The 11,669-nt window shown below is 45.5% G+C and overlaps 1 protein-coding gene and 1 long non-coding RNA gene across 10 annotated transcripts in view; one reads left to right on the plus strand and one right to left on the minus strand.

Annotated features, from left to right (window-relative positions):
- The window catches only part of LOC107132793 (uncharacterized), a 79,362-nt gene that overhangs the window by 16,693 nt on the left and 51,000 nt on the right, over nucleotides 1-11,669 (plus strand). The gene's annotated exons all lie outside the window — the stretch shown is intronic.
- Nucleotides 6,115-11,669, minus strand: part of TAGAP (T cell activation RhoGTPase activating protein) — an 88,345-nt gene continuing 82,790 nt past the window's right edge. For 2 of the 3 annotated variants that reach the window (XM_059889625.1, XM_059889626.1), the window contains 4 exons: nucleotides 11,490-11,599; nucleotides 9,885-10,080; nucleotides 9,029-9,143; nucleotides 6,115-8,146 (listed from right to left, as the gene is read on the minus strand). In XM_059889625.1, the coding sequence (XP_059745608.1) occupies nucleotides 6,891-8,146; nucleotides 9,029-9,143; nucleotides 9,885-10,080; nucleotides 11,490-11,599 (1,677 nt within the window). In that variant the 3' untranslated portion in view covers nucleotides 6,115-6,890. The remainder of the gene's footprint in view (nucleotides 8,147-9,028; nucleotides 9,144-9,884; nucleotides 10,081-11,489; nucleotides 11,600-11,669) is intronic. The other variant, NM_001076823.1, reaches the window with a different exon arrangement.

The raw sequence follows: 11,669 nt of genomic DNA on the forward strand, positions 1-11,669 counted from the left end.
GGGAAATATTGGACAGAGGAGCCTGGTGGGCTACAGTCCCTGGGGTCACAGAGTTGGACACGACTGAGAGACTGACACACTCACAATCTACATTTTATGTTCACAGAGAAAACTAGTTGAGCACCAGATGGGCTTCCTAGGTGGTGCTAGGGGTAAAGAACCCGCCTGCCAATGCGGGAGACCTAAGAGGTTCAGGTTTGATCCCTGGGTTGGGAAGATACCCTGAAGATGGGAATGGCAACCCACTCCAGTATTCTTGCCTGGAGAATCTCATGAACAGAGGAGCCTGGTGGGCTACAGTCCATGGGGTCACAAAGAGTCAGACACAACTGAGCGACTGGGCAGCAGCAGCAGCATTATTTTCTATTTAATATTTGAATAAGTAATAGAGTTATATCATTCAAACACCTAAAATATGGAAATGTATTCTTGAAATGTCTTCTGCTTATTTTTGGCTCCATCATCTCAGTTCCCATTCCCCACCCCAATGTGTAAGCTACTACTATTAATTCCTTCTTTTAAAGATAAATTATAGCATAGTGTACATACTGACCTGTTACATGTTGTTTTTTTCTACTGGATATATCTTGGAGATGGTTTTGTATCAGTAGGTGAAAGAAATTTTTATAGCTGTGTGCGTGTGCCATATATTAATTATTCATAACTTATTCTCTAACCAAACATTTATATAATTATAAACAATGCTAAAAATATTTACATATAATTTTGCATGCCTAAGAACTTATTTATGAAGTATATCCCTAGAAGCAGAACTGGTCAGAAAAATGATTTATGCACTTGTAATTTTAATACTTACTGCCAAACTGTGCTCCATAGGGGTCATATCAGTTTTCACTTCCAACAAGAATGCATGAATCACTAGTTCCCCTACAACCTCACCAACATACTGTGTCATTAAACTGTTAGAGTTTTGCCTACCCGATGGGAGAAACAGTGTCTTAGTGTAGCTTTAAAAAAAAGAGTGAGATTGAGCATCTTTTCAAATGTTTAAAGGCCATTTGTTATTCTTTTTCTATGATCATATCACTTTCACATTTTAAAACTGAATTTTAAATGTGTGCCATGTGCAGATGTGGATGGACTTGGAGACTGTCAAACAGAGTGAAGGAAGTTAGAAAGAGAAAAACAAATATCTATTAACACATACATGTGGAACCTAGAAAAATGGTATAGATGAGCTTATTTGCAAATTAGAAATAGAGACACAGCTGTACAGAACAAACACATGGCCACCAAGAGGGGAAGGGAGTGCGGGATGAATTTCGAGATGGGGACTGGCACATATACAGTACTGTGGATAAAATAGATAACTAATGAAAACCTTCTGTACAGCACAGGGAACTCTACTCAGAGCTCTGTAATGACCTAAATGGGAAGGAAATCCAAGGAAGGGGGGTATATATGTACACATACATGTGTGGCTGATTCACTTTGCTGTTCAGTAGAAATTGACACAACATTGTACAGCAACCATGCTCCAATAGAAAGAATTCAATTTTGTTTCTTTTCATTATCAAACTATGGGAACTGTATTTATTATGGAAATTAGTGCTTTTTCCGTTATATAAGATGCAAATGTTTTTCCAAGTTTCTCCTTTGTCTTTTGATTTTGTTTATGGTGTTTTATTCATATAGACATTTTTTATCTTGACGGTGTTAACTTGTCATTTTCTTTTACACCTTCTGGATTTTAAGCTGTGTTATACAGACCTCTCCTACGTTGTGATGTGGGTTTGCTGTGAGGTGCATTCCGAAACTGCTGCAGTGCTATGACTATCTTCATTTCACAGGGGGAGAAATTGATGCTCAGATAGTTTGGAAACTGATCCCTGGTCACCCATTTGGGCTGTGGACTCGGGCCCTGTGAATCTGGCTCACATATTCTTGTGCCAACACAATTGTCTTTCTTTTCCTAGAGATATGATCATTCTGTGTTTCCTTTTTCTGGCGAGCTGTTGGATTCTTCAGGTTTGCTAGTCTCATCTGGTCTCTCTTTGAAGCCTGTAATAGGAAGAGGGTAACTCTTCATTCCATTGGTGGTTCCTCATTCACATTTCATTTGTCCGGAGGACATGATGCAGACATTTAAAATACCATGCCAAAAAGTGATTTACTTTTGCCTCTAGCAAAATGTTTATACTCCGATTCCTCAGTAATTCTCCCTTTGTAAATAAAGCATTACGATCTTACATAAGTCAATTAAGAAAGAAACTCAAAATATGCGAGATCTCATCTGATGTGGCTTTCCATCACTTCCAGCACTTGACCCTTCAGGAGGAAAGCATGCACTGGCGGTCCTTCCTGTGAGATCACAATCAGGAAACTTCAGCTAGAATGTATTCTTTTAATAGTGCATTAGGGTAAACAGTGCTGACCACCCTTTTGGTGTTTTCATGCTCAGCCATGGGAAGCACTGCGGTCAGTAACTATTATCTGCTTCATTAGCATACAAGCCATGGCTGCCACTCCAACGCTGTGAGACCCCGGGTGACATAGGTTATTTTTGCTGGGTTTGAGCTCGCAGGCAGTTGTGTTTGCTCAGTTCTAGGGCCAGCCCCCAGCTTGGTTAACAACCACAGACTCTGGATCAAGTCCTGAGCGGTGCTGGGCACAGGGCATGATGGGAGGTAATCGGTGTGCCATGCAGTCAGAAATTCATTTGGATGCATTCGGAAGCCCACCCGTCCCCTTCTTTGTAGGAGGAGAAAAAACCTCCTACCTTCCTCAAGAGGAAGAAATTCTGTCTGTTCAGCCAGAACTCCAAGCATGAATGCCAGTACCTACCAACAGGCACGTGAGATACACACGCTTCCCCACCTCTTCCCTTGGTAAGAGGGTCGGGATCCCTCCCAAGCTGACCCATGCAGGGTTACTCTGGGTGATGGAGAGGTCCAGTGGCTCGGAAGTGGGTGTCAGACCTGGATTCAGGTTGAAAGCCCCAATGTGGGCCATGGCTTCCAACCTGGTTTACCATTCACCTTGCATTAGAGTGTCAGACCTATGTGTGACTGTGGCCCTTACAGGGTCCATGGAGGACAGCACTGTGCTGTTCTGGGTCCTTGTCTATTGAATCATTTTTTAATATCATCCAAATCTCAATGCAAGCACAAGCCCTCTGTTGACACCTTGATTTCAGGTCTAGGCTCTACAACTGTGAGATTGTACACTTCTTTTGTGTCAGCTACTCATTTGTGATACTTGGTTATGGCAGCTCTAACCTACGACCATGCCTGGAGACCAGGTAGGGCTCTCCTATTTTAAAAAGTGAGTGGACTTCATGGTAAGAAGTGAGAATACCACACGGTGCATTGGGTGGCTTGGTAAAGAATCTGCTTGCAATGTGGGAGACCCAGGTTCGATCCCTGGGTTGGGAAGATCTCCTGGAGGAGGAGATGAAAACCCACTTCAGTATTCTTGCCTGGAGAATCCCATGGACAGAGGAGCCTGGTGGGCTACAGTCCATGGGATCGAAAAGAGTCAGACACGACTGAGTGACTAATACACACATCATACTTTCTTCTCCACTATGCAAATACAGTAGCTTTTTGACTACAAGAAGCTCATCAATGTTTGTCAATAAACTAGACTGTTTGCATGCAATAGAAGACTTTCAGTCTTACTCCTGCTTTGGTAAAATAAGGAAACTGGGGTAGAGTTTTCGTGATCTGAGTTGGGTCGCGTGGAGGTCAGGTCAATGGTAAGGCGGAATACCTAGCTTATCGTGTTAGTCATCTATTGATGAAAACTGTCTGATTCTCAATGAGAAGTTGCTAAAAACACGATGGAGGATTTTTCTTTCAATCCTGAAATATTTAGCACTGAACTGAAAGATGCTGAAAACTGCCTTTACTGTCTGAGCCACCAGGCAAGTCCCAACTACCACTGTTACACGTCCAATTATGGGGAAGGGGTTGCTTTCCTTAGGTCAGCGGTTAGAAGGGGAACGTCTACCGGTGGAAATTTATGCATGATCGGTGGTGCTTAATAAGGTATTTAAATGACACTAATAAATCTGAACAGGATTAACAGATCTGAGCAGTCTGGATGAGAACATTGTAAACTGTATATCAGTTCAGTTCAGTCGCTCAGTCGTGTTCGACTCTGCGACCCCATGAATCGCAGCACGCCAGGCCTCCCTGTCCGTCACCAACTCCTGGAGTTCACTCAGACTCACGTCCACTGAGTCGATGATGCCATCCAGCCATCTCATCCTCTGTCGTCCCCTTCTCCTCCTGCCCCCAATCTCCCCCAGCATCAGAGTCTTTTCCAATGAGTCAACTCTTCGCATGAGGTGGCCAAAGTACTGGAGTTTCAGCTTTAGCATCATTCCTTCCAAAGAAATCCCAGGGCTGATGTCCTTCAGAATGGACTGGTTGGATCTCCTTGCAGTCCAAGGGACTCTCAAGAGTCTTCTCCAACACCACAGTTCAAAAGCATCAATTCTTCGGCACTCAGCTTTCTTCACAGTCCAAATCTCATATCCATACATGACCACAGGAAAAACCATAGCCTTGACTAGACGAACCTTTGTTGGCAAAGTAATGTCTCTGCTTTTGAATATGCTATCTAGGTTGGTCATAACTTTCCTTCCAAGGAGTAAGCGTCTTTTAATTTCATGGTTGAAGTCACCACCTGCAGTGATTTTGGAGCCCCGAAAAATAAAGTCTGACATTGTTTCCACTGTTTCCCCGTCTATTTCCCATGAAGTAATGGGACCAGATGCCACACGTTACTAATAAATCACTTCTCAAAAGACTGGGTCTTCACCATCTGGTAGCTAGCCAACACAAAAACCCTTCTTTAACATATCAAAAACATGCAGTGTTTTATGAAAAATTGATGAAGTAAGGAAAATAAAAGCCCAGTATCAAAGATACCAGATAAATATCTTAATCATTGAGCATGAATGTTCTAATGTATGATGTTTTACCACTGTGTTTGCTAATAATCAAGCAAACTGAGCATTGTAAAAATACAATTTTTGAAAGTACTGAAAACTTGAAGTCACTAAAACCAGGAAATACTGATATTTGTACACTAAATTTTCTAGCCTCTGAGTGACTGTTTGCCCAAAAATGGCTTAAAGAAGGTACATTATTATGGTTTTGCAAATTTGTAGAGACAACAGGGCTTGTCTCTTTTTCTTAAACATGAGATCCACATCTTGCTCTGCCTATCAGTCTAGAACAATGGAGTTGTCCTTCAGTCATGTCCGACCCTGCAACCCCAGGGACTGCAGCACACCAGGTCTCTCTGCCCCTCACCATCTCCCAAAATTTGCCCAATTTCATGTCCATTGCATCGGTAATGCCATCCAACCATCTCATCTTCTGTCTCCCCCTTCTCCTCCTGCCTTCAATCTTTCCCAGCATCAGGGTCTTCTATGAGTCAGCTCTTTGCATCAGGTGGCCAAAGTATTGGAGCTTCAGCTTCAGCATCAGTCCTTCCAATGAATATTCAGTGTTGATTTCCTTTAGCATTGACTGGTTTGAACTCCTTGTCTCATTATTCAAGGAGAATAATGTAGTCAATAAATGCTTGTTTCTTTAAAATTTTTTTATACTTATGGTTACGCACGCAGGCTTTCTCTGGTTGCGGAGAGCATAGGCTACCTCCAGTTGCTGTGGGCGGGCTTCTCACTGCAGTGGCTTCTCTTGTTGCAGAGCATGGGCTCCAGAGCACAGGCTCAGTAGTTGTGGTGCACGGGCTTAGTTGCTCCGAAACATGTGGGATCTTCCCAGACCAGGGATCGAACTTATGTCCCCTGCATTGGCAGGTGGACTCTTACCCACTGTACCACCAGGGTGAAAGTGAAAGTGAAGTCGCTCAGTCGTGTCTGACTCTCTGCGACCCCATGGACTGTAGCCTACCAGGCTCCTCCGTCCACAGGATTTTCCAGGCAAGAGTACTGGAGTGGGGTTGCCATTTCCTTCTCAAGGGGATCTTTCCAACCCTGGGATCGAACCCAGGTCTCCTGCATTTTGGGCAGACGTAATAAACGCTAGTTGAATGAACCAACGTGTAAATGATTTTTCTGGTGGGTTTCTATGAACTGAGGGAGCGGAGGCAACATATCAGTAAAGGATGAACATGTTTACTTTGAAATAAGGAAGGCAATTTATTGTAGTGAGATAATATTGAAGTTTTACATACAAACGCCCCAATGCGTATGAAGTAATTTCCTCCACACTATCGGAGAAGACACTATTGAACTACAAAGAAACTCAAAGTGCTTGACATCAGTTAATGATGCACAATATAATGCATTTTCACTAACTTACCCAAATTTCAAATCAGACAGTTAAAGGACACATTGAAATATTGTTCATGCATTGTTAACAACAACCTTTTTTTTTTTCTTTTGCTGGAGTTTATAATGCCCTTTGATAACTCCAAACACTGAACTCTACTCCTGCAGTCTGTTCCTTCCATCCTACTGAGGTGATCACAAAGCGGCTTATTAGAGGAAACTCCTAAGAGACTTAGACCTTTTCTCCTAAATGGAGTTTGTGGAAAATAAGAAACTTGGCATGCCCTTTGAAGCAATGCCAAAAAAAGAAAACCTTATTTTTAGACAGTAACCACTGAAAACAAAACAAAACAAAACTCCAGGAGGCAAAGAACAGCAATGCAGTTTGGCGCAAGTTCACAAACAAATATGTACACGTATCTGCGTACGTGTACCCAATGCCTTGTCTAGAATGCGTTTTATACACGCGCTACACGTTGTACAAATCAGGCGCACAGAGTGCTGGTGTGAAGTTGTGTGGCTGTCCTCTCGGAGGAGGTCTCAAACAACTTGCCAGAGGAGCTTATTCACGACTTTTCGGAAAACAAGAGTCTAAAGGCAGTTCTCGTGTACAGAGGGGCTAGATGTAGGATTCCTTAGCGAATCGGAGCTGCTCGGCGTCAAACACGGGCTGGCTACACCGCCGGGCCAGGACGGCCTGCCTGCCCTTCTGCTGCGACTCGGATGCGGTTCTCAGCCGCTGCAGCTCGGATGTCCCGGGGACCATCACCCGTCCTGCCGTGTCCTTAGGGGCGCAGCTCTGCCTCCAGGTCTCAGTCCCCAGCCCCCCTCGGAGCCCGTCCAGGGGCTCCGGCCCGCGGATGTTTCTCGAGTCCCCGTGGGGGTGGGCAGGGAGGGGAGGCAGGAGCCCCGCGTCCAGGCTCAGCACGCGGGCCCTCAGGCTGCCCACTGTCTGGCCCCCGCGGGGGGCGAGCTCCAGCGCCTGGAGCCTCACGGCCTCCTCGTAAGAGGGGGGGCGGCCGGGGTGCCTCTGATCCACCAGCCGGAACACATCCTCCACCGAGAGGGCGTAGGCCCCCGAGTTAAAGCCCAGCACGGCTTGGCCGGGGGCATCCGACGAGCTTTCTTGGACGATCCGGCCGGCGAGCTGGCTTTCTTTCTTGGAACCTCGCTTCTCTTGGTCTCGGGGGCAGCCCTTGGACTTCGTGGCTCCAAAGCTGCGCATTTTGGTCAGCCCTCTTTGGTGAGAGGCGAAGGAGAATGACATGGAGTGCTTTTTAATTTCTCTGTTGGGCTTGCTTTTCTCAGCCTTGGTGAAAGACTGGTGTCTGGTGAAGAAGTTTCTTTTGGGGCTGGAAGGAGAGGCCAGGGGCGAGCTGTCGGAGAAAGCGTCCAGAGAGCTGCTGGAGGGGGCTTTGGGGACCCGTGCGCACGGTGACACGGAGCCCTGAGTCGGGCTCCACTCCCCCAGGTCCCGGGGCCTCTGGGCCCGGCCTTCGGCTGCAGGAAACACCTCCTCTGGAAACGGGTCCTCGGCTTCCTCGCCGGCAAAGCGGGAGGCTGCCTGAGCCACGGCAGTGAAGTCGTCCTCGCTTCGCGTGAGTTTCGGGTTTGCTCTTCTGCCCTCGAGGCACTCCGGGGAGAATGTGGTGCTGGGGTCCGAGTACCTCCGGTCAGGTTGCCCGAGGAAGCCCTTTAGTCTGGCCGTGGTGTTGACCACGGGCTCCCAAGGGCGCAGCGGGGCTCTGGGTTCCACGCCGCCAGCAGCCAGTTCCGGGGGCCCTGGGGGCTGCGAGCTTGGGGAGCCCGCAGGCTCCACGTCGTGGTCAGGGTCGTTGCTGTCGTAGGCTGAGTCGTTCTGCAGGGTCGACATGTCTGGGGGAAGGTAAGGACAGTTGAGTTTTTGTTCAGTTCCTTTTAGAAATTCACTTTAGCACCGTCCACCCTACTAACATCAAGTATGGCACTAGGGAATTCGGTGAAGCTAAGCTAATTTGGGGCTTGTTACCAAGTTTTGTTTCTTTCCATGTCTACTATTTTGAGCTGGAGAAGATAAGTAGGAAAATGAAGAGAGAGAGGTTGAGAGAGAGAGAGGGTGAGAAAAAAAGAGAGAGAAAACAGCACTTCACTGAAAATTTATTGATCTTAGATTTAAAAGCTGATCGTTTGGATGGCTCTTTTCATTGGATCCATCCCCATTTTGGTGGTTCAGACAGTAAAGAACCTGTCTGCAAGGCAGGAGACGTGGGTTCGATTCCTGGGTTGGGAAGATCCCCTGGAGAAGGGAATGGCTACCCACTCCAGTATTCTTGCCTGGAGAATTCCATGAACACAGGAGCCTGGCGGGCTATAGTCCATGGGGTTGCAAAGAGGTGGACAGGACTGAGCAACTAACACTTTCACTTTCATCCCTACTTTAACAGACCCACATTAGACCCATATTCCATTGTGTGGAAACAAAAGTTTCTTACCCCAACCCTCTCGCCAAAGATTACTCTGTAAAAGGAGCAATTCTTCATGATTTAGAATAAGAAGGGGAAGGTGCCAGGCTGCAGCCTGAGGAAATAGTGCAGGAAAATTCAAGAGAAAAGTTTGCCTGCTTGATGACTTCCCTACAGACCTGTGTCTGCTCTGATCTGGTGATGTGTGTTGGTAACTTCTTCAGATACCTGGGGTGCTGTACGTTACTGGGCTGGATTTGTAGCCAGGCATGAACTTAACCCCACAGTCAGAGTCCACTGAGAACACATTCCATACCTGAACTGTCCGTGTGTTCCAGGGAGTCATCAGAAGCAATTCTGGAATGTGCTGGAAAGTCTTCCCCAAATATTTCAAAGCAGTTATCGATGAGGAATTCCACCAGTGTCTTAACCTGTGAGGAGAAGTTAACAGCTTGTCAGCTTAATGAGATCTTTATTTATTTTTAAAGGAAGAAGGTTATCAAGGGGGACATAGGGAGGGTCAGCAGTTAGGGAGGTGCCAAAATGGGCTTCCCTGGTGGCTCAGGTGGTAAAGAATCTGCCTGCAATGCAGGAGACCTGGGTTCGATCCCTGGGTTGGGAACATCCCCTGGAGAAGAGAATGGCTACCCACTCCAGTGTTCTTGCCTGGAGAATTCCATGGACAGAGGAGCCTGGTGGGCTACAGTCCATGGGGTCACAAAGAGTCAGACACGACTGAGCAACCAACATTTTTACTTTCAAAACTGACATAACAGATGTTTACTGTGTCTGAGAGGAGCATTCAGAAAATTGGTAACAATCACCTTTGTGAAAATTATTTTTGAGATTATGCCTTTTAACTTTGTGAATTTAAAAAATGTATTACTTTAAAGTAACCAAAATGTTCATTAAAGGAGTTGCCCGGATTGGTAGCTGAACTGACAGAACTTTTTCGTGTGATGCATGAAAAAGAGCAAAGTGAAAGGGCCTTTCCATTCTGGAAACGGTGCTGGAGAGATGGGCATCACGTCCTCTGTCTCGTAGGATGACCTGGCTTTACCGGGTCTCATCCAGTGGGTGCACCCAGATAGTGGACCTGGGGCCACAGCAGACCTCACTGCTTGGCTCTGACAAGCAGATGTCGAGTTTCTTAGAAAAAGCCGAGCACAAACCTTATCGTTCAGGTCTCTCCGGGCTTCCAGCGATAGATTGTGCTCGTTTTCCGGGCTCAGCACGTTGGGCCCAATGCAGATGGCGAGATTGCTGGCGTCCATCCGGTTGACCTCGGAGTTCTTGCTGATCACGTGGAGCACGGAGACCAGATGCTTGAGCAGCAGGTGGTTGGGCCGCGGGAGCTTATCTGCAACCCTGGAATGGAGGTGGGGAAGCTGGTTTTAGGGGAGGTTCATGGCCTATCTAGCTTGAGGGGAGCAAGTTGAAAGTTCCTGCCTGACCCAGGCTTCCTTTAAAATGAGGAAGGTCTGTTTTCACAAGAAACATTGTGAAAGGTTCATTCAGATACATGCAGTGGCAACTGACATAGCATGAATCAGTGAACCACAAGAGCTTGAAGCCCTAGAAAACTGGCCTCTATGATCCTGACACCAGTAACATGGCCATTTACTCTTTACACAGATCTTAGATTATGAATCATTAACTCCTGCAGTAAACTTTAATACATTTTGAAAATCATTTTGTTGAGAAACCATTTAGCCCTATAGAATGTCTTTCTGCTTCTAATACTGCAAGACTGGTTTTTCTAAAGAATACAGTCATTTGCCTTTGTTTGAACTGTGCTCATCAAATGAAGAAGACACATTTTTAACCATTCTGAGAAAGTTTATGAAGAATAAATCAGTTTAGAAGAGCATGTTCATAAAAATAATGAGGTCAGCACCAAAAGGGCAACATTGGTACAATGACTAATCGATTAGAATTATAAAGCCTCATATTTTCAAAAAAAGAAATGGTGGTTCTAACATAAGGATCATTCGTTTCTCATAAGATACTGTTAAGAAAGACCTTTGTGTCTATAAGCAGAAGTTTACTGTAATCTCAGGATTCTTATTTTGGGACAGACATACTAATGCCTTCAGTTCAATAAATATGTCATTGATAATACTTAGCCACGTGAGACAATCATATATAGACACACTTTCATAGGATTTGGCAAAAGTGCTGATATTGTGAAGTTAGGTGTGTAAGATTTTCTAGGCACTAACAGGTCACACTTTCATTTCTACTTGGTATTGTTTCTGTTGCTGTTGGAATTTATTTTTATAGAGTTTTCATTTTGGTTGGTTATAAGAATATGAAATAAATACACTATGGAATTTTGTCAACAAACAAGCCCTTGCAGACTATTTACTAAGGGATGTTTTATGGGAGAATCATTGCTTTGCACGGCATCAATGTGAACAGGTGAAGACCACCCCAGGTTCCTACCTGTGGCTAGTTAGCCTGCTCCAAGGCTTTCATCTGTGAGTTTGTTTCATACCTTCTTGAACTATTTATATTTTTAGACTCCCTAACTGTTGGGATTTGTGAGTACTGAAGTTCACTTTCTACCTTTTGACAGAGGTGCCTCCTTTCATTTGGCTAAAAAAAAAAGCTACTTCTTAAACATTTCCAGGGTACCTTTAGATTTGTATTCTAGGAGTAGGTGAGCGATTCCACTCAAATTCCTTCAACGTTGCAACATACTTGAAACACTCTGACAGTTCAGTGAGGAACCCCTGGGCGGAGACAGTCTGACGGAGGCTGCAGGGGTGACTTACTGTTTCAGGGCCTCGATCCGGTCCTCCTCGCTCTGCTTGGCCAGGGCACCCATCCACTCCTCAAACAGGTCACAGGACAGGAGCTTCAGTGGAATACTTCTGAGGAAGTCCTGGAGGGAGGAAGGGGACCGACCGTTCATGTTACGTAACGCGCTGCCATCCTAACCTCCGTCTCATTCG

Source organism: Bos taurus, chromosome 9 (genome assembly GCF_002263795.3).
Source record: "Bos taurus isolate L1 Dominette 01449 registration number 42190680 breed Hereford chromosome 9, ARS-UCD2.0, whole genome shotgun sequence".
Classification (NCBI taxonomy): Eukaryota; Metazoa; Chordata; class Mammalia; order Artiodactyla; family Bovidae; genus Bos; species Bos taurus.